At 34.9% G+C, this 26,253-nt stretch overlaps 2 protein-coding genes and 1 long non-coding RNA gene across 6 annotated transcripts; 1 reads left to right on the top strand and 2 right to left on the bottom strand.

Annotated features, from left to right (window-relative positions):
- On the bottom strand, window positions 1,736–9,173 carry LOC18772475. Of its 3 annotated transcripts, XM_020567049.1 has the most exons (14): window positions 8,691–9,173; window positions 8,457–8,544; window positions 7,634–7,773; window positions 7,464–7,534; window positions 7,175–7,387; window positions 5,745–5,837; window positions 5,563–5,649; window positions 4,901–5,476; window positions 4,137–4,378; window positions 3,085–3,255; window positions 2,841–2,972; window positions 2,685–2,754; window positions 2,500–2,595; window positions 1,736–2,158 (listed from the first exon to the last, which is right to left on the bottom strand). In XM_020567049.1, the coding sequence occupies exons 3-14, from the start codon at window positions 7,755–7,757 to the stop codon at window positions 2,069–2,071; spliced, it is 1,965 nt and encodes a 654-aa protein (XP_020422638.1). In that variant the 5' UTR covers window positions 7,758–7,773; window positions 8,457–8,544; window positions 8,691–9,173; the 3' UTR covers window positions 1,736–2,068. The 3 variants fall into 3 exon arrangements, with proteins under 3 accessions (XP_020422638.1, XP_007206550.2, XP_020422637.1); XM_007206488.2 differs by having other exon boundaries at window positions 7,464–7,773; XM_020567048.1 differs by having other exon boundaries at window positions 7,464–7,773; window positions 8,457–8,539.
- LOC109949930 lies at window positions 16,203–17,083 on the bottom strand. The gene is made up of 2 exons (XR_002272251.1): window positions 16,976–17,083; window positions 16,203–16,678 (listed from the first exon to the last, which is right to left on the bottom strand). It is a non-coding gene; the product is annotated as an uncharacterized LOC109949930 (long non-coding RNA).
- Window positions 19,244–21,882, top strand: LOC18772872 (homeobox-leucine zipper protein ATHB-6). Of its 2 annotated transcripts, none has more exons than XM_007205445.2 (3): window positions 19,244–19,930; window positions 20,294–20,670; window positions 20,841–21,882. In XM_007205445.2, exons 1-3 carry the CDS (start codon window positions 19,870–19,872, stop codon window positions 21,414–21,416), a joined length of 1,014 nt encoding a protein of 337 aa, XP_007205507.1. In that variant the 5' UTR covers window positions 19,244–19,869; the 3' UTR covers window positions 21,417–21,882. The 2 variants fall into 2 exon arrangements, with proteins under 2 accessions (XP_007205507.1, XP_007205506.1); XM_007205444.2 differs by having other exon boundaries at window positions 19,245–19,930; window positions 20,297–20,670.

The following is a 26,253-nucleotide window of genomic DNA, read 5'->3' as shown; positions in this document are numbered from 1 at the left end:
AGTTTTAATGCTCCCAAGCGGCCTAAAAATCTCGTTCCTCGAACCCTCAATGGGCCTTGTTATTGCATGTTTCTTTCCATACCACAACTTTCTCAGCAAGTCCCAGGGAATTACATGGCTTGGGCCCACTTAAGCGTGTAGCATGGCTTGGTGTTGGGATAGTGATTCTTTAGATGGCACTGCATGTTTATTTAAAGTGCTTGTGCTTGAGTTTTGTTGTATCATAATAAGCCATGATCGAGCCAAGTGTCATCAGATAAGTTGATGAGTGTGAATTTATAAAGTTGGTGCATGCTTGTCAGGCGTGGCACATGGCCTACAGCTTGTATGGGTGCGTCCCACAATTTTCTTATGTCCCGATTGGGTTTCTTCTGCGTTGAATTTACTCATGTTGGGCTAAAAATAAACTTGGGCCTAATCCTTGGATTTTTGGGCCTCAACACAAGCATAATGTTCCTCTTTGGGCTCTGCATCATAATCTCTAGTCATGCTTTCGAAATGCTATTTGCCTTGAGAAACTAATCTGATGTGGCTGCATATATAGACTCAAACTAAACACAAGAGGATTGAATAATTGTGAATGATATTATATTTTTCAAAGTATATATATATATATATACAAAATGATCAGAGGTCGCTGAGTTGGATGAAATATTGACTAATCTTCTTGTAGACCCTGGACTTAGACCTCCAATGACTTATTATAATTCCAATTTTCGAGAACAAATCCAAAGAGCCCGTTTACAAAGAATATTTATTTTTATTTTATTTTTTGGAGCTCTTAACTTTTAAAAATTGTACCTCCAATGAAAAATTCCTAGGTCCGCCGCTGGCTATGGTTGAGAAGAGTGATGAGTGTTGTCTTTAACTTTCTAGCTCTAGAGCTATTGATGCAGTTTTGAGTTGGAAACCAACAATGATGATCAATCCACAAGCTAAAAATATGTAATCTATAAACTAGGTAAAAATAAACCAATTAAATTTGGATATTTAGATTAAATCACCATTGGTGGTAATTACAACCTATGAAGTTTACTCTGGGTAATTGGTTTATTTTAACCCTTCCAAATCATTTAACTGGGCTATTTTCCTATTTTGGCAAATAAAAACCAGCTTCTTTTTAAAAGGAGCCCAATAACCAGATGGGCTGGCTTGTAGAAATTAGGCCCAAACACAGTAAATAACAGTGTTGAAGGCGTTAATGGAGGTTACAAGACCGCAAGGGAGATGAGGTGGACTAAGAGTAGTGTGGATGAGGGGAGGAGAGGAGGTGGGTAAAATAATAATAATAATAATAATAATAATAACAATAATAAAATAATTGATCAAACAAACTTTCAATGGCTTTTACATTACATTAACAAACTCAGAATTTCCCAACCAGTATCTTTGGTTATTAACTTATTATCACATGGGGATGATGCACCATACAGGTTTGAAGAGAAACTAAGAGGTTGCTCAACTAGTGCAATCAAATTACAAGTCCCCAACCAAGAAGTACCTTCTTATTAGGGAATTTGGTATAATTCTGTTGGTACCATGACCGGCCAAACAACTAGAAACAATACCAAGAAATCCCACATCGACATATTGCAAGAAGTGAGGACCTTCCCTCACCTTTAAAAACACTCTCCCACTTTTTTACTCACTCTAAATCCCCGTTTTGGGATCTTAGCTATGACGCATAAGCCAACTATTGCATTATGTAAACTACATGAACATAATGGCAACACAACATTATATGCCAAATTGGATTGCATTTATCTTCCCGCGTTTTTTCAATAGTACCACCAGACTCAGAATTTCCATCATCAACATCATCAACATAACATTACTACATCCCATCAATTTGGTACAATTTGTCTACACCTAGAGAAGTACTAAATTGCCATTGATAGTAAGAGGGGTTTACATATCCAAATACTTGAAAGAACAGTAAATTTAAGGAGTTACTCCCTAACCCTAGATCCAAATTAATTGAACTGTCATTGAAAGAGAATATATACAAAATCTATCGCATGAACTCTTGCAGATATATAATTTCCTGCTGGTTGCTATGAGCAAACACCTACATATGGTCACTGATGATATCTGTCCACTCGCACCGTACCTCATCAAGTTCGGTCTGTGTGTAGGCATTTAACGTCTTCCCATTCCACTGGAACAAATTAAAGAACCATTTAGTAAATCATAAGTTGTTATATATGCAACAAAGGGAAAAACATAGAACATTAAAGTCCAAACAACTATGCTTCTGGACAAATATCGCCATGGTAGCCTCTGACTGCAATTGATCCCTATCAGATGATCATTACAAACAGAGCATAATAACTAGCAATTCACACCTCAGAAGATATACAGCAATCAATGCAAAAAGAAATAATACAAATACACAAATAAATAAATAAACTGAACGTTGCAGAGGAAAGAAGCACTACAACCTTGTTAAACCAGTACAATTCACACCCTAACGGCAAACATTAGAATAGTTATTTGTACCTTTACTGCAAAGGAAAGGTTTTCATCTTCTACAATTTCTTTCATGTATCTCATCACATAATACCCACACTCCATATTCGATGGTTGTTTAGGACCCTACACACAATTCGATAAGTGTAACAGTTGCTATTTATTACTTCAATACATCTTACTTGTTATTAGGTAAATGAATAAAAATAACATACTGTTAGTACTTTCCATACGGGTGGCTTTCGGACTCCCCTGCCTGTTTGGATGTTGAACTGTCTAATTCCACTTTAGCACAGAAAAGATAGGTTACAATCTAAAACAATTAGTATAATAATTTCATTTAAATAAGTTAAGCAGGGAAACCACATTACTTGTTTACAACATATTTCCATTCTTCCTCACGCATGCTCCGCCGAAGAGAGTCCATGAAATATCGCTGAAGAGGGTCCATGAAGTAGCACACATCTTTGTCTTCACTGATGATGGTCAACATCCAATGATAACTACATATCGGACAAAAATTATTTTGCGATATATTTTACCCTGACAGTCAACTACTAGCTCGGTTCATCACACACAAAAAGGTTGGCATCAAATATAGAAGGCTAGACTTACCCAGAATTGTAAGGAACCAAAAGTATTTGGTCAGCAGACCCTTTCTGTAACCGGCCTGCTATCACTCGTGATTTTTGGTCCGAATCGCCTGCCCCAACTGAGATGCTTGAAGGGTCAGTCAAACCAACCAAATCAACCATGTTTGATTGGTTTAGCTTATCATAGAGGTGCCTGCAAAAACCATAAATGTGTAAGGATTAATTTAGTGGGTCTACACATATCATATCCCACGTTTTTTTTACATGCTTTTATACTGACATTTATGTTTTTTAAAAAAATTACAGGGCTGTGACTCGTCCCAAATTGAGCAGATGCCAAAGACCAAGGAGATGAAACCAATGTCAATACACACACATAACAGTTAAAAGGGTTAAATACCAAAATGGTCCATGTGTTTTAGTCCTTTAGCTAATTTCATCCCTGTGTTTTACTATGTTAGCTAATATTGTCCTTTCAGGGAATTACTTGGCTACTTCTCTTGGATCCTACTTGCCTGCTAATAGAAGTTTGACATGTCCATATAAATTTTTCTTTTTGTGTTTTTGATAATACATATGTGTCAAACTCTTATTTGCATGAAGGAGGAATGGCTCCTTCCAGGGAAGGAGCAAAGCACTGTCCTATCCAAATTGCTGATAAAAAGATGCATAAATATTTTTAAAATTAAATATAAAAAAACTCTGGTCATAAGAACTAAGTAAAAAAAAGATTCAAATAAAGTTTTAAAAAAAAAATTAACAAGAACTTAAAAACAAAACTAAAATGAGCAGTTTCCTCATGGCATATTATGCAGTGCATGAAGACCTTTCCAACTTATCCAAAAAAATAAAGAAAAAAAGAAATAAGGACTTCCATTCTACAGAAAATAAGAGTCAATGGTAGTACCAAATAATGAAGAAACTTAGATTCTCAATAGAAAACCAACTAATGATCGTAATGATATAAGAGAAATATGAAATATATTTGATAATGTAAGCTATCATGAGCATTTTCTTATTTACCTATTGAAAAAAAAACTGTATATTTTTTATATATCAAAAAATTGTATTTACCTCATGTAAACAATTATGCATGTGGCTGAGATTTCCTTCATTTCCATAAACTGCATTACATCTTCTTGGGAAACGTGTACAGTTTTGGCAACACCAAATACTGCTTCCTCCATATCAATACTGATAGTTTCGCCATCCAGCATGGCACGCTCTGCATAACGATATAGGAGCTTAAGGGACTTGGGCAAGTTCACGTCTTGTTTTGGTAAATCTTGAGGTTTGGCTGCAGTCTTTCCACGTTTCTACAGTGTTGGGAAAACAAAAGTGAAGGCAGATGATAGTAGAAGACAAAAGAAGTCCATAAAGAGCTAAATTGATACTGTTTGAAGGTAAGCACATCATAAAATGAACTCCACTGTTGAACAGTGACATATTATAACTATATCATGAGTTATTGATCTCCTCTAACGTTAACCTAACAAGTTCTGTTGATCAAGCCACATGAGACCCTACAGCTTGGCCAATGATCACTTATTGCTCAGTGACTGGGATGGGAAGCAGCACTGCTTTATCAAGGGCAACATCAATAGGAACATTCATATTTCCCTCTGCCAATGGAACAACGTGGACTGTTTGGTTGGCCGCATTCATATTTGCAACGTGCATAGTTTCCCCTCAACAAACAGAACAAGTGGAAAACACTGTATATAATTTTCCACCAAATTACAGGCATTTGAACTGCCCCAATACATACATTTCATATGAATAAAATACAGTAAAAATATATAAATCAAACTATTAGAAATGAAGTTTTAAATTTTTACCTTGATGGTGTCTCTTTTACCCAAAAATGTCAATTCCTCAAAATTAATTGCATTATCCTCCAAGACATTTTTTTTCTTCCCAGAACAGGTTGCCTTCTCGGAACGGTTGGGAACTGGAGTTGAAAGTGAGATAGGTGTCGTCCAGATATTACCATTGATCTTTGCCTCTAACTCAGCAATCTTTGCTTCATACCAGGCCCGCTGCTGCTCAATCATCTTCCTAACCTCATCCAGAATATCTTCCCTATCAAACTGAGCCTGTGGAACATTTGGCTTGAAAAAGCCTCCCACACCTCTAACCCTACCAGAATCTTCTGGAGCTCCCAACGCCATTGTCAGGACATCATTATTTTTAGAGGAGAGACTGACATCAAAATGTTCAGAATGTTCTTCATGTTCAGAATGTTCTGGATGCTCAGAATGTTCTGGATGTTCTGAATGCTCAGAATGTTCTGCATGTTCAGAAGGTTCTGCATGTTCAGACTGTTCTGTGTGCTCAGAATGTTCTCCGCATTCAGCATACTCTGCATGTTCAGAATGGTCAGACTGTTCAGAATGTTCTTTCGTCAAAAGGTCCTGCGGCAAACAAATGTGAAACACATGAATCATTATTAGTTATAATAATATCATAGCCAATAGATTATACAAGATTTAGCACTCACAATTTTTGCAGCCTGCCCTTTTCTATCCATACGTGCTTTCTTGCAAAGTAGAGACCCATCAAGTTCATCCTCAGGCATAGTTTTCCTCTGACCAAATCAAATGTATGGGTTACTGATTCTACCTCCAAAGTAGCCCTAGGAAAACGGAAAGTGATGGAAATTCTGGAATTCTATCAACTTACTGATTCTGCCTCCAAGCCCACATATCCTTTTCTTGACATTCTATGAGGTTGCTGAAACTTTGCCCTCCTTTCTTTCTGTTCATTATGAAGTTTCTACAATAGGTATAAAATTTACAGAAAGTAAGTCATTTTATAAATCAAGCATGCCTTTATGGAGTTTCTGGTCATTTTATGGAGTTTCTACAAGGGTTAAATACTTTTTTGGTCACTGGGTTTTACATGAAAATTCAATTTGATCACTGAGTAAAAAATTTAGCCAAATTGGTCACCGTGTTTTCCAAAGTTTACAATTTATAGACATTTTGTTATCTTCAGTTCAGTGCAGTTTTTATTTTAATTTTTTTAGGAGGCACCTTCAGTCTTCTTCCTCTAACTCATCAAGTTAGGGTATATTGTGCTATTAGGGTTTAACAAATTGGGGGAAATCATGGGAAGAAGATAAAGAAATGTTTATAAAATGTAAACTTTGGGAAACATGAGGACTAATTTAGCTAAAAACATTTCTCAGTGGCCAAATTGGATTTTCGTGAAAAACCCAGTGACCACAAAGGTATTTAACCTTTCTACAATAGGTATAAAATGGGATGATATACATACCTTGATTAATTCAATTTTAACCACTATGAATTCTGAGAATTATAGTTCCTCTACCAGATTATTTAACATAAATGAGAATATCTTCAAATAAGCAATTAACAGTACTCCATGCAATGAAAACTAAACCCTTCATTTCTTCCAAAACTCTTTTCCTTCTCCCTTTTTTGTTTTTTTTTGTTTTTTGTTTTTGGACATTTATCTGGCTAGAAAAGAACAAGTTAGAAGCGCAGGTATTCAAGTAGTCAACTGAACATAAATCAGAAAGCAGTTTGCAAAATAGAACCTCCAGAATGGTGGCATTTACATGATAATTGACCTGGACATATAACAGTTGGTTTAAGGGTCTGCTAAACTATGTAATTTTAGAGCAATTCAACACTTACATTCTGATCATTTAAGAAAGCAGCAATCTGAAAGTCTAACTCTCAACAATTAAGATAAATTTCCAAATACATACTGCGCATAAACAACAAATATTCCAAAAGGAAGTCCAGCTGTATTTGTGTTTAGTATCATGCAGTATGCATTTGACCAGAATCTCACTTTATGTGGTATATATATGAGCAGAAAGTAAGTCATTTTATAAATCAAGCACACAGAGTTATTATCATGCACTGCAAGAGGAGCGTGCTACCTAGCACTAGTGTGGCGTGGACCGTTTCCTTCCAAAGCCATTGGACACTTTTAATAGGCAAATGAACTGAAAAAGGAACGAAGAAAGGTAGAAATATAAGGAACTGGTGTGGACCTCTTCCTTTACTAGCAAGCCCTATCATGCACTGCAAACCAAATAAGGAAATAGCTAGGAACAAAATGGAATTGCCTCATTGTACCTGAAATTCTTTGGTTAAACGGCCATTTACAAATTGCTGCCAATGTTGTTGCTTAATGAAACCATAGTCTTCTGGTGGGTTTTTTAAGGCTTCAGCCTCATCTTTAAATGGCATAATATATTTTCTTGTTAGGTCACTCTTGAATTGCCTCCATCTATTGGATGCAGAGGTCAACACCATTTTTCTGCTTTTAGGGGCTAAGACAAATGCCGCCTACAAAGTAATGGAGTGAGCAGATTAGTTATCAAAGAAAAGATTCGAAGAACATGAGCTTAAGTCAACTATGTACCTCTACGGATTCCCAAATTTTATTTTTCAAATCCTTTTCCACCTTAGGCCAGCTTTCAACACTGATGGGGACTGTGGTACGTGCCAACACCCCAATGTAAGAAGCCAATTCTGATGCTACCTTCCCATATGGTTTGCCCTTTGGGGTATACTCCACTACTAATTTCTTACCAGTATTTTTATTCTTCACTATGCGATGCATACTTGTTATCCCACGTTTCCTCTTAACCCCACTTGAGGTAGTGTCCATAGTCTCCTTTGAAGTAGAGGCCTCATTGGGTTTGGGTAAACCCATACCTGAATCTTCCAAGCTGCAAAAATGAGCACGGGTGATGTATTGCATACATGCATACATTAAGGAAAAAAACATTTTAATCAGTGAATTACAACACTTACACAAAACTGTGAATACATGTAAAAGTACTTAAAGTACTCTGGAAGCTAATTAGTAAGGCAAAATTGCTTTAGGTCCTAGCAATGCTCAAATAAACTGGAAGACATGCAACAAATTGAAATTATAAAAATTCATTCATAACAATAGTCGAAATTAAAAAGAAAAAAAAAACAATATAAGTAAGGCCATGGGACTTATGATTGATCCACTCAACAATGGGTTTGTCTGGTCATGGTTTGGTGGTCCTCTCATGTTATCGGATCTCTATTAACAATTTTTTTTAAGGCATTTAGCAGTATGTGTGAAATGAATGAACATAGACAGATGGAAATTATACATGGATGAAAGAATAATCCATTTTCCGACAGAAAGAAGTTAAAGTCACAGTTTTGAAATAAGGCAAACCAAAACAAACTCTCAATTACTAAACCATTACCACCAATTGAAATGTGGCATATATATATATATGAACATTCTCCACAAGAAAAGAGAGTAAGTAGACAAAAGAACATGAACAACTGTCCAATATCCAAATCAGACAATAGTCAGATCCAAATCATACACATATATAGAAAAAAAGGAAGAAAAAAAACAGCATACCCTAGAATCCCAAGGCAAGATGACACCCAATTGGTACTTCCACAGTGAGAGAGAGAAACCAAAATCGGTACTTTAGGCTGGAACTTCACTGAGAAAGAGAGAGAAAGTAAGGGCTTCCGTTGGTCGGAAATAAAGTGTTGAAAAATTAAAACTTTATAAATAAACAAAAACCCAAAATCAGTACATACATATGTACACTGAATTCGATTCGAAAATGTTCATGAGAGAGAATACCTGATCACACGACGACTTCGACAGTCGCTGAGATTTGAAGGAAATGTTAGGATTAGAATAGTGGCAACGGCTCGGTGGAGAAGAAAAACAAAAGAGAGAGGGAAAGAGTATATCGTCCGCGGGCGGATGAAGTGAAGAGGACAGCGAAGAGACAACAGCACATTTTAGACAACAGGGAATTCAATCACAATGGCAATGTTTTGCTTTTTTTTTTGAACTTTTTTTTGTTTGTAAAATGTCGTTTATTTGGTGTTGTGTAAAGTAGCAATATGTGCTTCTCCTTTTTTAAAGACGTGTCTTTTTTTTTTTATACCAAAAAACAAAATGTTAAATTTTATTGCCACCTTGCAATTTATTGAAGGCACCCATGATTTTTTTTAATATTTTTTATAGTACAAGTGATAGTCTAAATTAGAGGATTGAAGGGTTTCTCACACACACATATAATGTCATAGGTATTTGAATCTGTCACCTCTTGTCTGTAAGTCAAGGTCATTTTTCACTTGGGCTTTTTAATGTAAAAGTTACTCTTACATGAAATAGTTATTGAGATTAAAGAAATTTATATTATGACTACATCCCACGTTTAATAACACAAAAATGTTTTTAAAAATGAGTGTTTTTTTGTCCTGCAAGGCGATGTGTAAAGTTTGAAGCATTGAGATGTAAGTTTTTCGGTACATGATTTGTTTTAATAAAAATATATATAAATAATACAATTAAATTGAATTGAATTACAAATTATTATTAAAGCATAATAATCAGATACAATTACTAATTGTCCTTCAAGCTAGTAATCTTTAGGTATAATAAAGTGTTTCCACATCAAAGCAAGCATCTGGGATTAAGTTAAGCCATAATGAAAAGTGAAAACATGCTTGTATAGTCGAGCACATTACTGCCTAAAATAAGTAATAACAAACAGATATAGATTTCAAATTTATCCCAAGAGAAGAGTTAGAATCTAATACAAGAGTTGCTTATTCAGGGAGAGCAATGCTTCAATTGTGGTTATAGGTCAAGTGGTTAAAAGTGTTTATCCCTGTATTTGAGGTTTTAGGTTCGATTCTTCTTCTCCCAATATCATTTGTATAATTTGATTGAATAAATAAAAAAAACCACACATGCTCTTCTTTCTCGTGTAGATGGATGCCTCATAGACCGAAAATTGTTGCCTCACTACGCCTTGCCATAGATGTACACGGAATGTATAAGTTGCAAAACTCTCCTACGCATAAGGCAATCCACCACCGCCTTATCTCGACACGTGCATAGGTAATTATTTTCAAAAAAAATTTGAGATCCAATTATTTGGCGCACAAATTTGATGTCCATAGCATTATTGTGTTATAATTTTTACCTTTCTTGGAGTTAGCATCCCCACAGATCAAGCAGCTAGCTAATTTGCTTTTTGAAGTTGGGTTTGTTATCCATTCACACAAAAATGATTAATACAAGAAATGCACCAAACATGCAGTACTGCTGCAGACCATGCTTGTCAACGACACCAATGAGTATGTCCTGCCCCATACTCAATCACCATGCAAGCTGCGCAAGTCTTCCAAATAGCCAATGATGTCAACATTCTCCTTCTCTACCAATCTTGGTTTTCGATTACCCAACGATTAGGAGTTAAGAGTATCCTGACAGTCATCAGTTGATATATAATTATAGGTTATGCTGGGTTTATTTTTTTCCCCAGGCCTTGGCCCGATGGCTCATATAGTCTTGATCAAGATTTCTACTTTCCCATACTTTTTTACTCAGCCTTTGGACAGCACTTGCAAGTAAGAAAAAGAAAGCCAAAAAGAAAGTTGCCTACCATTAGGGGGTCTACACTCTACAAAGCCACCCACCAAACCAAATTATACATTTTATACCTTTAATATTTTTTTCTTTGTGTTCTTTTGTTTTACCTTGTGCAAGATTCTGAGCACACTAGCTCATTCATGATTAAACCATAGGCCTTAGGGAGTAGGAGGAGGCACCCCAAAACAAAGAGAATGACGTGCATGTTACGTAGATAACACTGTTAAGTTCTCTTTCTTTTCTGTTTTCTAGAGCTTGAGAACTCATAGACTGTTCTCTGTTCATCTTTGAAATGTCAATTTAAAAGCCATGTGATCACCAACAAATTAATTAATTAATATTTATTAATTAACACAGTCCACATATATATACAATTGTCCTCACAAGCATCATTTTGCATTGAGTGGCTCGGGAGATTAGGCACAGTACTATTTGCTCCAGTAGATTGCGATTATGTTGTAGGCCTACTCTAGCTGTCTTCCAATGCAAAAAGACTGGAAAGTTGGAACCATATGAAGCTACAGATTATGAAGGCCATAATTAAAAATAAAATTAGTGATAAAGAAAGAGCATATATGTCTAAAGTCCCGACATTCTGCCCCATCTTTTGAAGAACATTTTAGGTTAGATCTTGTATTCTAAATTGAAACACATCATTAGCAGGTCAAATCTCACGAATTTGGCAGTTTGGCCTTCAATTTTGTTTCCCCATATGCTAAAAAAAAACTAAGCTATGGAAAAATGATCAAATCCCTTTTGTTTTGAGCACTTTGGGGGAGTAATGAGAAGAGGATTGAGAATTTCTTGACCTGGCCATTCGTGGCTTAATTGATAGGTCCAAGACTTGAAGTTGCATCATTCATATGTCAACAGGCAATCTTTCCTTTTTGTATCTTTCTTGGGGGTTATGATGACCCAAATTTAGCAGTGTGCTCATTATCCATTTTCATACAAAAATGAAATGATGAATCAAAGAAATGTACGTGCCAGCATATATATATGTGGTGCAGAAACAGAAGATTGTGCTTGTCAACGACACTAATAAATATGTCCCCGCCCATACTCAATCACCATGCAAGCTGCCCAAGGCCAATATTCTTTTCTTTATTTGAGCCCTACTTTACAACTACCAATCTTGATTTCGAGATTATGAGAAGAGAGAGATAAACATATATATGATATTATATATATATATATATATATATAACACAGAGAGTATGAAGGTCTAGATAATTTTTGATATGGGTTATAATTCTAAAAAATTAAAAGGATAAGATTGTTTTTTCTTGAAGTGTTAGATTGAATTTTGATTTGTGCTTTAATTAGATACATTATTATGAATATATATATATATATATGTAGGTAGATTAGTATAACTATGAATATAATTTGTATCTACAAAGTCGTACCTACGTATATACTTAACCAGATGAAGAAAACCAAAATCTATAATTTAACAGCCATGTTTCTTGTAAAGCTAAATCTACATGGACTGTTCATTTTAGATAATTTGAACGGTACAATTAGAAATGGTATTATTCTTATGATGTGTGGGTGTGGGTTTATATATATATTTCATTTTTATTGAGAGATTTTTAAAATAATTTTATTTGAAGGGACACTCTTTAGGATCTCTTAAAAAAAAAAATTCAACAATTCAAACTATCTATTTTTTAAGTTTATATTCATAGATCATCCTTAAAAAAAATTAGATAAATCAAAAACCGTTTCAATATCTAATTGTGTCGTACAAAATTAATGAACATGGTACTTCAAGAAAGTGCTAAAATTTCAATAATTCAATTGAGTGGTCAAATGAAATCGGATTCAAGTGATTTTTTGTAGAGATGATGTTTGAATAAATATCTACAAAATAGATTGTTTGAAGTAGTGAAATACAATACGAAATGGACCCTACAAAAATATTCGTCAAATAAACTTATTTGAGGAATCCCTCACTACTATATATTTATATATCTTGAATACATAGGGCCGCTTGAACTTTAACTTCTCTTGTGCAGGTTTTGTGATTTTCCACATGCCCACAACTCATCTATCTGGTTTCCTTTTCTGTGTGGGGTTATGTATGTTGAAACTTGGAACCCAACTCCACCCGTGTTGTTGTCTTCAGAAATAATGCAACGGGTCCACCTTTTAGCTCTTGTAGCAAACCAATTATCATGCTGGTGGGCTCTCATCTGTATGTATATGACGATCATTCTACAGCTAAAATCCCACTTGTGCTTGCTTTGCCTTGCCTGCTACTTATCACTGTTTTTAGCAGTGCTTATATAAGGATTGTACATATTACGTCCTAGAAAATTAATTATTTTTTCTGTTCAATAAAACTATATTATACATGCAATTGGATAATGGTAGTTGTGTATATAATATTTATTCACCACATTTCTAACTACCTTTCTAATAAAAAGTGAATCTTATCTGTGTCAGTCTTATCTCTATCCGATACGAAAAACTCTTATAAGAAGGGCTCATCTCATGAGTTAGCTTTTCGTGCTATCACAAAGACACACTCTTAGAAATGTGACAGATCAGCGGTCTAGTCATGTAATTAAATTGACTATACATGATAATGTTGTGCCATAAAGCTAAGCTCTTTTATACCACAAGCTTTAGGCACACTGCATGGGTCGTATGTCTGCTCTTATTATAATACGTACTGCTCTACGTATGCTCTTGTGAAAATTAATTTAACACATCTTTGAGGATAAGTCAACAATCCGGGTAGCTGTGAAATCATATAAACATGTTTTGAAGCAGATTGTGTAGAGGTTAAATCCTCTCCTTGAATCAATTTGATTAGTTTCAGTTTAAGGCGTTTTGTGTATGAGAATTAATCTATTTGAAAACTGTGGGCAGTGATTCTGGCTAGCTTTTACGCCTATAAGTCTAGGTGGGTCAAGATTGCTAGGGCCTAAGTCTTGGCTTCACGCCACAGTTGGTGCAACTTCATCGTTGTACAAGTGCAGCATTAACGTGAAATCTTTGCTAGTGTGAAAGAATGTTCCATATATGTTGTTTTGGCAATATTGAAGAAAGGAAGGAAAGCATGCAATCATGCATGTCCTGTATGCTCGTTGTGCTTGTCAACTTAGCAGAAAAAGTCGAAACAAGGTTGTAAATTGTAGGTGGCCCAAAAAGAGAAGTTTAATATTTTTTAGAATTGAGATTCTCTAATAAGTTACATATTTTTAATCTTGGTCGTTGAATTGCATTCATTAAATGTGTTGGTAAATTTAATATACAACATACATGCAATTCAATGATCGAGATTAGAAATATGTAACCAATCCTTAACATAAAATATTTATTGAAGAATTTTTCTAGAGTTCATATGCACTATATTTATGTACTTATTTATTTTTGCTTTTAAATGTTGATATATTTTTGAGAAGTTTAATACCATGAGGTCATTGATCGTCTGTGGAGTTTATCCACTCGTCCTCCAAAGTTGACAGGTAATCATGAGATGAGGATGAGAATATTATATCACTGATTAGGAATCTTAAACCCAAGAAAAAGTTGTGAAAATAAGCAGACTAAAACAAGTCCCACAAGAAAACCTTTCTTTCTTTCAAACCTTGCCAAACTTAGATGATAGTACATTAGTACTCATTTACAGGAATCCAAGCACAGGAAAACCTTTTTCTCTTTTTTTTTTTTTTTTTTTTCAAGCTGCTCTTTCTTTTCTTTTGGTGTTTTTTTCCTTGTTTCCTTTTGTTTGATATAGCGGATTGGAATTGGTGGTGCAAGTCTGCTTTTGATCGCTCTAGCATCATGTTGAATGCTCAAGCACAGTAGATCAACAAAAGGAGAAATTATACTATAACACGTGTACAAGATGTATCACATAGTCGTACTACCATAGTATTTTATAATCACTCCAACAAAATAGAGATTTAGTAAATTTGGCTTTTCACCTTCAAATAAAATTTTCCTCACATCCAGCCCGTCGTCTTATTTTTCAATAAATAAAATTCAATTTTTATAGTTAAAAACTCATGACTAGGATCTAACTAGGCATGTTACCTAATTAAGCTCAAAATCTGATTTATTGTACTTTTTATATTCCAAAAGTTAATTACAATTTACTTCAACTTTGGAAAAATTATGTACATTTCTCTCCATAAAATATGATTGTAATTGATGTAGGTATTTGGAAAGTTTTTTTAATTTAAACATTAAATTTCATATTTATACCTACATCAATTACACGTAATTTAAAAAGGAATGAGTTGGAGAGAAAAAGCCTTAGCTACTCTCTCACTCTGTAAGTTCTAAATGAAAACTCCATAGAGGTATTAATTTGGAAAGTTTTTTAAATTTCAACATTAAATTTCATGTTTATACCTACATCAATTACACGTAATTTAAAAAGGAATGAGTTGGAGAGAAAAAGCCCTAGCTACTCTCTCACTCTATGAGTTCTAAATGAAAACTCCATAGAGGGGGAAGGAGGAAGAAGCATCATTACCCCTCCTCTCTTCTCGTCTTTTCCTTTTGGGTTAGTGAAGTCCACTGGGCATTCTGAATAAAAAGTCTTTTGTGGTGATTTCTTCTGAGCCATGCTCAGATTGAAGTTCCCCAACACCCCCTTTAGTTTATGTTGTCAATCAAATCATTCTCCCAAAACACGCTCTCTAACACCGCTCATGTTATCTGAATTTGATTTTACATCGTCTTTTACAGGGGGTTGCTGCAAATCACCTCATAGTTCTTTGGCATGGTTGTTGTTTTCGTTTATTTGTTCGCTCTTATACGTATGTAGATCGCTGGAAATCATATTTTCCCCATATGTGGTGGTGGGTGTGGTCGCAACGGTGCTTTTTCAGGTAGTAATGGTAGGGTTTGTTTAGGCTCATGAGTTGTTTTAGGATTTTGGTTATATTGGGTTTGTGCACTTTGTTTGGATTGGACTTATGGTTATGTGTTGTGATGTGGGCTAATAGTTTTAGTGCGGCTTTTGTCCGCTTTAGTTTTGTTTTTTGCATGTTAGTTTGTTGCCTTCTTGGGAATAGTATTTTAGATGTCTTGTTGATGTTTTTTTTATTGTAGTGTTGAAGTTTATCTAATTAAAAATTTTTTAAATGCTATTTTCTTTAATGAAAATAATGTCAACTTTTTATTTTTGTGAATTATACATGATTTAAAGAAATTTTTCTCAAAATTATAAGGTTTGAGAAAAAATCAAGAAATGTGAAGGATTTGTGAGGGTTTTTTGAGGAAGTTCATCAAGTCTTTGAAAGGAGTAGGAATTTCATATCGACTGGTGCACTTGATTCTCAAGGCTATAAGGTTATTAACAACATGGAGCTTTGAGAGTCATGAATGAATATCAAGTAGTAATGAAAGGTGAGAAATTCAAGAACTTGTACTTTCTTAAAGGGAACACTTTTCAAGGGGGAGCAATTAGGCCTTTAAAATTGAAAAGATGGCGATCTTGGTCCTTATAGGCATTTTTTAGGGATGGACATCTACGAATGTGGATTAACAAAATTTGCCTCAAGATTTGTGTTTCCTTGTTCCAATAAATTTGAGTGATTTAATCTAGTGCAATTAGGGTTTTTATGGGAGCCTATAAATTGTTAGGTCCCGGACCCGAGGGTCGTTGAAAATCCCGCGCTCAATGCGTGAGAAAATAAAAAGTAAAATAAAATAAAAAGAAGTTGAAACATAGGTTTAAAATAAACTTCTCTTATAAAAATAACTCCAAAATCTTACAACTTTACAAGAAATAAATAAAACTCTATCACTCTCATCTAATTCAGCGTCAACTGGTTTAGTTCTTGTCTTACCCAGTAATTCATCTGAAAAATTAAATAGGGTGATGGGTGAGCAACCACCGCTCAATAGAGACATGAGACCTTACCACAGGAAATTGATATAACTAAATTACGTGACATACAATCACACTGCCAAATATCACATTAATAATAATAATGCATGGAATGCTCTTCATCTACTCTCGTTAATTCATATAACTGGACAAGTAGACCTGCACGTCTCATACTATGCTTATGCTACTTGGTCCCGAATGCCCATTTATACCCAACTCAATCATCCCATAATTCCCTTTTTGTTAGTCATCTTGTCTAACTCCCTGTCGTCAGTCCCGAATCACCTAATAAAAATCATGTGCACTGTGGGATCCCGGAGACCTGGTACCTGCCAAGAGTTAGACTCAACTACACAAAATAATATTTCCATTACCCTCTTTTCCATTATTATTTTCTCCCCCCAACAACTCCAACTAATTTCCATGACATGATATAACTATGCCTTTCATTTATCTCATGTATCAAAATATAATCACACCAATATTGATCAAATAATTAATAACAAGTAAACACCCAATAACAAGGAATGTTAACTAAACTGTAATACAATGCATAATATAATGCTCACGAAATTTAATTAAATCAATATCTATAAAAGGCTCCCCAAGAAATCTCTACCTTGACACCAAAGCTTTTGCTAGAAATGTAAGGTGTTTTTCCAATTTTCCACCGCATCCACAAACTCAATCTCCCACTCTTTTTCTTAACAATTCTTCTTCTCTCTAAATTTCTTTCTAATTTCTCATGTTTTGAAACGATAAGGTTATGCTCCTATTTATAGTGGTTATAGGGATAGGATAAACTTCAATATTAAAAAGATAAGAACATCCAAATTTATCCAAAAGATAAATATCCTAACAAGATAAGATCATCCAAGTTTATACAAAAGATAAATATCCTAACAAGATAAGATCATCCAAAAGATAAATATCTTCTTTTATCCGTTTAAAATACGGGTCTTCACATAAATATATCATACAGCGTGTTAGCCTTTTGGTCTAGTGGATGCGAAAATCTCTATTGAAAACAATTGAGATGAGTGACATTACTTAAGACTGTGTGATTGAAGAGACTATTTACTCTTTTTTGTGGTTCATTGATTATCAAACTTGTTTTATTTTATTTTGAAGTTCATTCACACAATCGATCGTGAGATTTTGAAGACCATGTGCGAAATTTAATTGGGACCCTCACATCATCCAAAATGAAACTATTTTTGTTGTTGTTTTGAGTGGGAGAAAACACTCTAGATTTGAGATTGATAAATAGAGTTGCAGGTGTGTAGTGCTATAATTGTTTTAATGGTTGTGTTTTTTTTTTCTTTTTTTTGGTTACAAACTTACAACTACCAACACAATAAGCACAACAATGTTTATTGAAAACATGACTAGTTTAGTGGCATGATGTGGTATTGTTGTCTAATTGGTTATGGTTTCAACACTCATTATGGTCATTCTATGAAGAATTCTTTGTTACTTTGAGAAAACTATTGAAGTATATAAGTGAGAATCAAACTGTGTCCTAACAAAAATAGGAGAACAACAAATCAACTTCACTACACATATAATTATGCAAACATATTGTGTGCTATATATAATATAATACAATATAACATATACATAAAAAAATTCAAGACGTAAAAGAGATTCAGGGGCCCTAAAAAATTGAGGTCTTTGTGTGGTGGCATCACTTGAAACATGCTAGAACCGTCCATGTTCCTTCATGCATTAATTTGGATTATTTATTTGGAGATTGTAATATTTTTTTCTTTAAATATAATCGATAGTCTAAGGGTTTGTTTGGGAGTGATTCTGGAGAGGCCAATAATCACTTTTATAGAGAATCACTTCTCCAAATAATCAGTTTAAGTGATTTTATGGAGAAACACATGGGAGGTGTTTGATGTGCTTCTCCCCAAAAGTGATTATGGCCTATCAAGAATCACTCTCAAACGAGCTATAAATTACTCTTAATTAATCTAATATGTAGAGAGGGGAATTCGAACTTCTGTGCAAGATAGACAGGCTCACTGCCAACTGGTCTAACTTACGTATGCAAAGATTGTAACATTTATTAACAAACAATAAAATGTTATCGTCATTGAGCATTAAAATATAAATAAAAAAAGTGTTTTTACTAGAAGATTCAAAGTTTTGTTATTATTTGTATACAAGTGATATTTAAAACGAAATTGAATGGAAACTTAACTAGTGTTTTTACTTGAATTACGAAGTCCTTTCCCGCAGTCTCTCTTTTGAATACAATGCTAAAATGTAAACAGAACTAATACAAAATCATTTACCATGTATTCTTTTTTTTCTTTTTTTTATGAACGGTTTAATCTTGTGTTTTTAATTCACTTAAATTACAAGAATTACTCATCTCGGCCCAAATACTATTTTATGATTACAACTACTGCAGTGACGAAAGGGGGTAAAAATAAATAAAAACCAAAGCGGTGGACCATTTTCTGTGGCCGATTAATCGCACCGACCATGCCGTAGTGATGGCCCATGATACGCTGACGCCAGCCAAATCTGGCTCCAGCTAAAAGAAAGCCGAGCCGCCAGACGCCGAGCCATACCACCTTAATAGCAAAGCAGACTTGCAGACTTTCCACTTTCCGCAAGCAACGGTAATATCTCTCACTCTGCACTATTTATTAAACACCAAAAAATAAATAATAAATAAAATAAAATAAAAATATCTCCCATAAACCCTAAAGGCTACAGGCTATAGCCGGTGGAAAGAAGAAAACTGCATTTGGATTGAATTTGCGTTCATTTCATTTACAACTGCAGCTGCTTAAATGTACCTAACCCTAGTCAGAATTTAACCCAACATCTGACCCAAGTTGGTTTTATTTAAAGAGAGAGAGAGTGTGAGGCCTGCTGGGTTGTGAACTGGTTCACTAACCTTCCCCTTTCTCCATCCAAGACCTCCCTCCCCCCCTCTCACTCTCTCTCCACCTCTGAATTTCCCATTTTAGATGAACAGTCGTAGACTATACAGTCCTCACAACCATGCTGAATTGATTGAGTAATGATGTAGAGAGAGAGAGAGAGGAGTGAGAAAGAGAGAGTCTTTGGTTATTTTACTTCATTGTGTTGTTTTAAAAAATTTGCTTGCTTGTTGGGTTTTGTTTTGTGGGTTGGGATTTTGCTTTCCTTAGTTTTGATGGGTACTGAGGGATCAGAAGAAGTATTGAGAAAGAAGAAACATGAGGGAGAAGAGAGAGGAAATGGGTTGTTGCACAGTAGTTGTATACACCACTATGCAAGTTGGTCTACTTGTTTCAGACAGAGCACTTGTGCTTCTTCTTCCATTGCTTCCTTTAAGTAAACATATTCTTGCTCTGAACACTGCCTTGAGCTGTTAAAAGATTCACTGGAAACATATAAAAAAACAAAAACAACCAAGATTTTGAAAAGGATAAAAAGGAAGGAGCTTGCTTGATCTTTTAAGATCTGATATCAAAAGTGCTTTTCCCCCCAAGCTCAGTAGTAGTCATCATGAAGAGGCTTGGAAGCTCAGATTCATTGGGTGCTATGATTTCCATCTGCCCATCAACAGGTTAATTTTAATAAACAATCCATTTTATATATAATTGCCCTTTTTCTATTGGTGTTTCCCCAAGATTCAGACATATTGTGTTTTTTTTGTTTGTTACCTTTTTCATGATCAATCACAAAGAAAAACATGACCATGAGATCATGACACTTTTTTATGATTCAAATTCATCATGTTGAATTGAATCCATGTTTTCTTTCTTTCCTGTTTTGGTACTTTAATTTCAAGTTCTATACATCCACTGTTTTTCCTTTCTTATTCAGTTATTTGGTCCTGTTTCTGATCTAGCTCATAGTTGTTAATTATGCGGACAAACCTAAGATTGATTCACTAAATTGTCTCTTTTGTTTTCATAATTGGTTTTAGCAGAGGAACAGAGTCCAAGAAACAACCATGTTTACCGGAGAGATTTCCAGTCCATGTTGGATGGCTTAGATGAAGAAGGGTGCGTGGAAGAGGGTGGCCATGTTTCCGAGAAGAAGAGAAGATTAAGCGTTGAACAAGTGAAGGCCTTGGAGAAAAATTTCGAGGTGGAGAACAAGCTTGAACCAGAAAGGAAAGTGAAGCTTGCCCAAGAACTTGGCCTCCAGCCAAGACAAGTTGCTGTGTGGTTTCAAAACCGCCGTGCTCGTTGGAAGACCAAGCAATTGGAACGTGACTTTGGCGTTCTCAAGGCCAATTATGACTCTCTCAAGCTCAATTATGATAACCTCCAACATGAGAATGAAGCTCTTGTGAAGGAGGTATATATATGATCCGGAGTCTCATTGAAATAAATGTTCGCTTGTCAAACAGTCTGATAAATGTTTTATTATGTATGTTCTTAATTGAGTGGGTCGTGTTAGATCTGTAGTGCTTTAACTAATTAAGTTGGATATGATCTAAATTTTTGGATTAACTTGTTCCACTGCAGATAAAGCAATTGAAATCAAAGTTGCAAGAGGAAAACACAGAGAGCAATAATCTGTCGGTGAAAGAAGAGCAAATGGTTGCAAAAGATCAATCCAATTACAAAGTGGTTGATCATGAGCTGAGCAAATCCCCACCACCACCACCTCTTGGTTCCTCTGTTCCAGCAACAGAGTCCAAAGAGCTCAACTTTGAGAGCTTCAACAACACCAACAATGGAGCAGTGGGCTTAGAAGCTGTCTCATTGTTCCCAGATTTCAAAGACGGGTCATCAGACAGTGACTCAAGTGCAATCTTGAACGAAGACAACAGTCCAAACTTGACCATTTCTTCATCTGGGATGCTCCAAAACCACCAGCTCATGAAGTCTCCAGCTTCCACTTCACTCAAATTCAACTGCTGCTCCTCCTCCTCACCTTCCTCATCATCCATGAATTGCTTCCAGTTCCAGAAGACCTATCATCCTCAGTTTGTGAAGATAGAGGAGCACAATTTCTTCAGCAGTGAGGAGGCTTGCAGCTTCTTCTCTGATGAGCAAGCACCTACACTTCAGTGGTGCTGCCCTGATCAATGGAACTAAATCATAAAACACTCCACTCCATCCCATCCAAAAAAAAAAGACAGAAAATCTGGGATCCAAGAAAGACCATGACTTTTATTGAATGGGAAGTGGGGTTGTGTATAAATTAATGTACTTTGATCTCCATTGTGCAAAAGTGAAAGTTGGAGAGCAACTGCAGAATGAAGCAGCAGAGAGAGGAGGGAGAGAGAGAGAGAGAGATTCACGTGGGGGGTTGGATTGGGTCATGCTCATGGGTGGAAGATGACGACCAAGGTATTTTCCCTTGCTAAGCCGTGCGGGGGAATATGATTGTGTCGTAATTAAATTCTCAGCTGTAAAAATGAAATCTTGGAAAAACTTTAGGGGGTAGAATTTCCTGTAATGGAGAAAATAATCATTGTGCCTCGCTTTTTTCCTTCCATCCATGCTTTGCTTTTTTTATATTTAAAAGTTCGGTGGACAATTTATTTCTTTTCCCATGGTAGTGACGTCTTTTAGGAAGAGAATATTTATTCTTGTATAAGTTAGTTTATAAAAATTATTTACGAAAGGTCTTTAACATTTTTTTTCTTCTTCTAAATTAACATTACCGTTAATGAATTTTTAACTCATGACATCTTCCAACAAAATAAAAACTGGGGGATGCTAGGATTGATATCCCAGAGGGACCTCATCTTAAAATTTCCTATGTGTTGGAATCCGAAAAAACAAAATGAGGATTTTACATACAAATAAATGATGATCAAAATTTTCAATGTTGAGTTATAGCGAAAAAAAAAATTACAAATGTAATAACTAGAATAACATCACTAGTACAGATTATCTGTACTAATTGGAAAATTGTGGTTTGCTATAATTTGCACATGATTATGGGACCTATTTGGTTCAAGTTTTCTTAGGTTAAGTTGTAAATGTTTGACCAAAAACAACTTGTGCATGTTAGCTGAAAACATGCAAGGGAGTACTTTTTGCTAGGCAATTGAGGGAACATAATCTGAGTAATTGAGTTGAACTCCAAGACCAAGTCCTTAGAAAGGTACATGGATTTATTTTTCTGAATTTGATTGATCCAAAGCATATATATATATATATATATATGCCTTTTGTAAAGATGGAGGAGTGTGGAACCTTTCTACACATTTATGCTTAAACTTAAGGAGTAGGGATGGCCAAGGGGAGCATCGGGTCGATTTGCCGTTACCGTGCTCAAGTGGTTTGTAATTATCGTGCTCGCGTGGTTTGTCGTTACCGTGCTCGCGTGGTTTGTTGTTACCATAAACGGGATTGCCTCAATCGTAAAAATGTTAAATAATGAAATAAAACTCTCAAATTTGAAAGACAAATATAAACAAACACTTATTTTTAATAAACATATAAAACTATATTTGTTAATAATTTATTTTAAAATTACTAAACGGGTATATAGGCGAACAACGCTAATTTTTATACATGCATAGTTTGTCCAAGAATTAAACGTGCACTTATTCCAATACTTATGACAAGAGTTTGACTTTCATCTTATGTTCAATATTTTCATCATCATTACAATTAGGCATCATTGTGACAAGAATAACCACATACTAATGAACAAAAAGGATGATCAATTAGAAGAAGAGATAAAGCAAATCATGAAGATTAAGCTTATCTTATCCTAAAACCCTATAAAAATGATACTCCAAGAACTCTTGAATTCAGTCTTTAAGGAATTTTTTTTTTAAAAAAAAATTGAGAAATTTTAGGATTGCATTCATAATTAAGCAAAAAAAAAATATTCACTAATTATGCCATAAATGAGCTAAAGAAACACAGAGGGAGACGATGCTGGAGGGGGAAGCAAAGAGGATGGAAAAGGGAAGAGGTGGAGATGAAAGAAAAAAGAGAGAATGATGTAACAAAAAGCATGATAGTCACCACTCAAAAAGGGGTGGAGACTAGGGTGTTCTCTCTTATCATTTTTATTTTTATTTTTATTTTTATTTTTTTGTGTGGTGATTGCGAACTCTTGAAGGAACTTAGTCATTCTTTGGCAGAAAACTTTGGAAATTTGTTTGCAAAAACTAACCTCCTCCTTGGAACCAAAAAAAAAAAACTGACCACCACCATAGTTTTATCATAACAATAGAGAATTTTATTTATCTTTTCATGCCAAAACCAAGGTAACAAAAACTAAAAAGAGCTTTCTGTGTATGGGAGGTGAACTCGAACCCCACAAGAAATCCAAAAGAGCACTGAAATCCCATAAACAAAAACTTTGATTTAAAACTTCAAGAAAGTTGAAATGGAATAGATCGTACCACATACGCATAATCGGCAGCTTTAGCATTCCTTTAACCCAAATCAAATCAAAAATGCCAAAAAGGAAAAGAAAAAGATGATTAAATAGGGCCCCTAAAAAGATGTGCCACATGATTGGATCCCAAAAATATACGTGTCCGTCCTTCTTTTGCCAGCCGCAGCTTTTGTGTTTTGCACCCTAACATCCGCAACTTTTATGTCTCCAAATTAAAATTTAACACACAACCACTAAATAGGACAAAAGAGCAGGAAGTATTTTTGCTCATTACTTTAATTCAAGACATATCAACATTAATTTTTTTTTTTTGTATTTGACATATGTTTATAAGCATAATCATAGTTAACTTTTTACGTTGTATTTAGACACGTGTTAAGTATTGAAAAGGTTATGCAAATACACTATTAAAATGGTGAGCAAAAATACTCTTCAAAAGACAAATAAAAGTAAATAGAATATGATGTAACAAATTGGGTGAATTACAACTAACAGATCGTATAAAGATCCACCTAAATTGTAAATTATTTAGTGATTTAATTATTATCATAATTATTTCATTGTTTACCGAAATTATTGTATTTGTCTATTTATTTGTTCAAAGTTAAATAACTGAACAATTTTTCATTTGAGTACATTTTCGCATGATTGATTAAGAACTCGTAAAATACACGATTCTAACCATGATATACATTATGGAGTGAGCCTGAGTAGTTAATGTCTATACAAAAATATTTAGATTATCAAACTTATAGATGAATACATATTCAGTATTTGTGTACGCTTGATGAGAGAGTAGATTGTGAAATTTATAAATAAACAAAAATATATATTTTTTTTTCCTGAAGAAAAATCCAGGAAGCACATCACTAGAAAGTAGGAAGAGGGTGCCACGTCGAAGGCTTCAATCAGTTTTCTTCCCTGTAAAAAGCAGAGAGTCTTTTTCTTTTTGTAACTTTTATAAATTTGGATTCCAGCAATGACTTTTCCATTTTTCTTTCATCTCTTTTGGGGCGTACGGCTTTGGCAAATAGCGCAAAACTCGCTTCCTTCTGATTTTGAGTGCCAGACGTGCACATGGCGTTTCGCGCCTCTCTCTCTCTCTGTCTCTCATATTCTGCTGCTCTATCTTTTCGGATTGTGCGTACGAGCTATCCATCTGGACTTATTATCTACACGTGAACGGTGATTGGGGCCAGTAGTACCCCTCCATCTGCTGCTGCAAAATCGAACAAAACTCTAATTTTCATTGAACACTTTCATCCAAATTGAGATATTTAACTACTTTACAAAGTAAAGTTAGCTAAAAAATCAATGCATTTTCATATTTGTCAATAGGGTCTTACCTCAGTGGTGGAGATGTTGGCATGCAGGTTAGGGTTTGCAGTTCGAACATCCATAACACCGTGGTTCTTGTGTATAAAAATATTCCTTCTTTTTTCTTGTTTTGAGTGAAGAATCGAACTTAAATGCGAAGTGCATTGCTTTAGGTGTAAAGAGACGATATTTTAAATTATTTAAATATTTAGATTTTTCTAGTTGATTAAATTATTGAAATTTGACTCCATAGAATTGTCATGTACAAACAGATGTTCATGTCATTATATTCGAAAGGTTGTTTTGATTCTTCCTTGTTTACCACCCACAGTTTGTTGGGCTATGAACACCCAATTAGGGTTTAGCAGAGTATTCTTACAATTATGAAAATTCGAATATGCGTAGGCTGTGGGAAACAGAAGAGATTCCAGTTCAGCTTTGCTCCCATTTTCCTCCTCTAATAGAATATAAGACTTAAACTAATGGGGATTAGCTGTGCTACCACCTAAAGTAGAGGTATCCCACATTTTGTGGGGCCCTTTCCTCCTTTCACTTTTACAAGGATATTGGTATAGCCATGTGACGTGGGACCCATGATGTATCAAGCTTGTCATTTTCATCCAATCTTAATCACATAGAAATTGCAAGCTAGAGAGCTGGAGGATCCAATTGGTGACAGCTCATCTGCTGCAAAATCTTCCACATGGTGCAATTGTAGGGAATTAGAAGCTCGAATTTAAAACAAGTGACAAATTAGTAATTGTCCTATTAATCCCTTAAATCTCGCCTTCCCCATCCTTCAAAACCCTAAAGATTGCCACATTAATAAAAGTGTAATTGCTGGAATTTTTGAAGATTTTAACAAAAACTTTTCTTATACTTTTTGAATCTGCCACACATTCATTCCCGAAATTCACTATTAGGTCGACTTAAGATCTCACATTGAAAAAATAGTATATTCTAGAGTAATACCAGAGTTTGAGTCGTGTATGAAAGAGGAGACCAAAGTTATGGTTTACATGCGACAATATTAAGGTTTCTTGCACTTTAAGAAACATGAATACCAACCTTTAACCAACGTCCACAAACCATGACCTAATAGAAATATCTCTTGGCTCATATTTACCTCATATTTAAGTATACAGATATTGGAACCACCTGATTTTTCAATGGAATATTCTGAACAAAATTGCGAATAGCAAAAGCACTAATAAGAAAAGCATTAGTGAAAAAGGCTTCATGCATGGA

The sequence above is a fragment of the Prunus persica genome, chromosome G6 (assembly GCF_000346465.2).
Source record: "Prunus persica cultivar Lovell chromosome G6, Prunus_persica_NCBIv2, whole genome shotgun sequence".
NCBI lineage: Eukaryota > Viridiplantae > Streptophyta > Magnoliopsida > Rosales > Rosaceae > Prunus > Prunus persica.
Note: the sequence above shows the minus strand (reverse complement) of the source record. Positions and strands in the feature narration are given on the sequence as shown.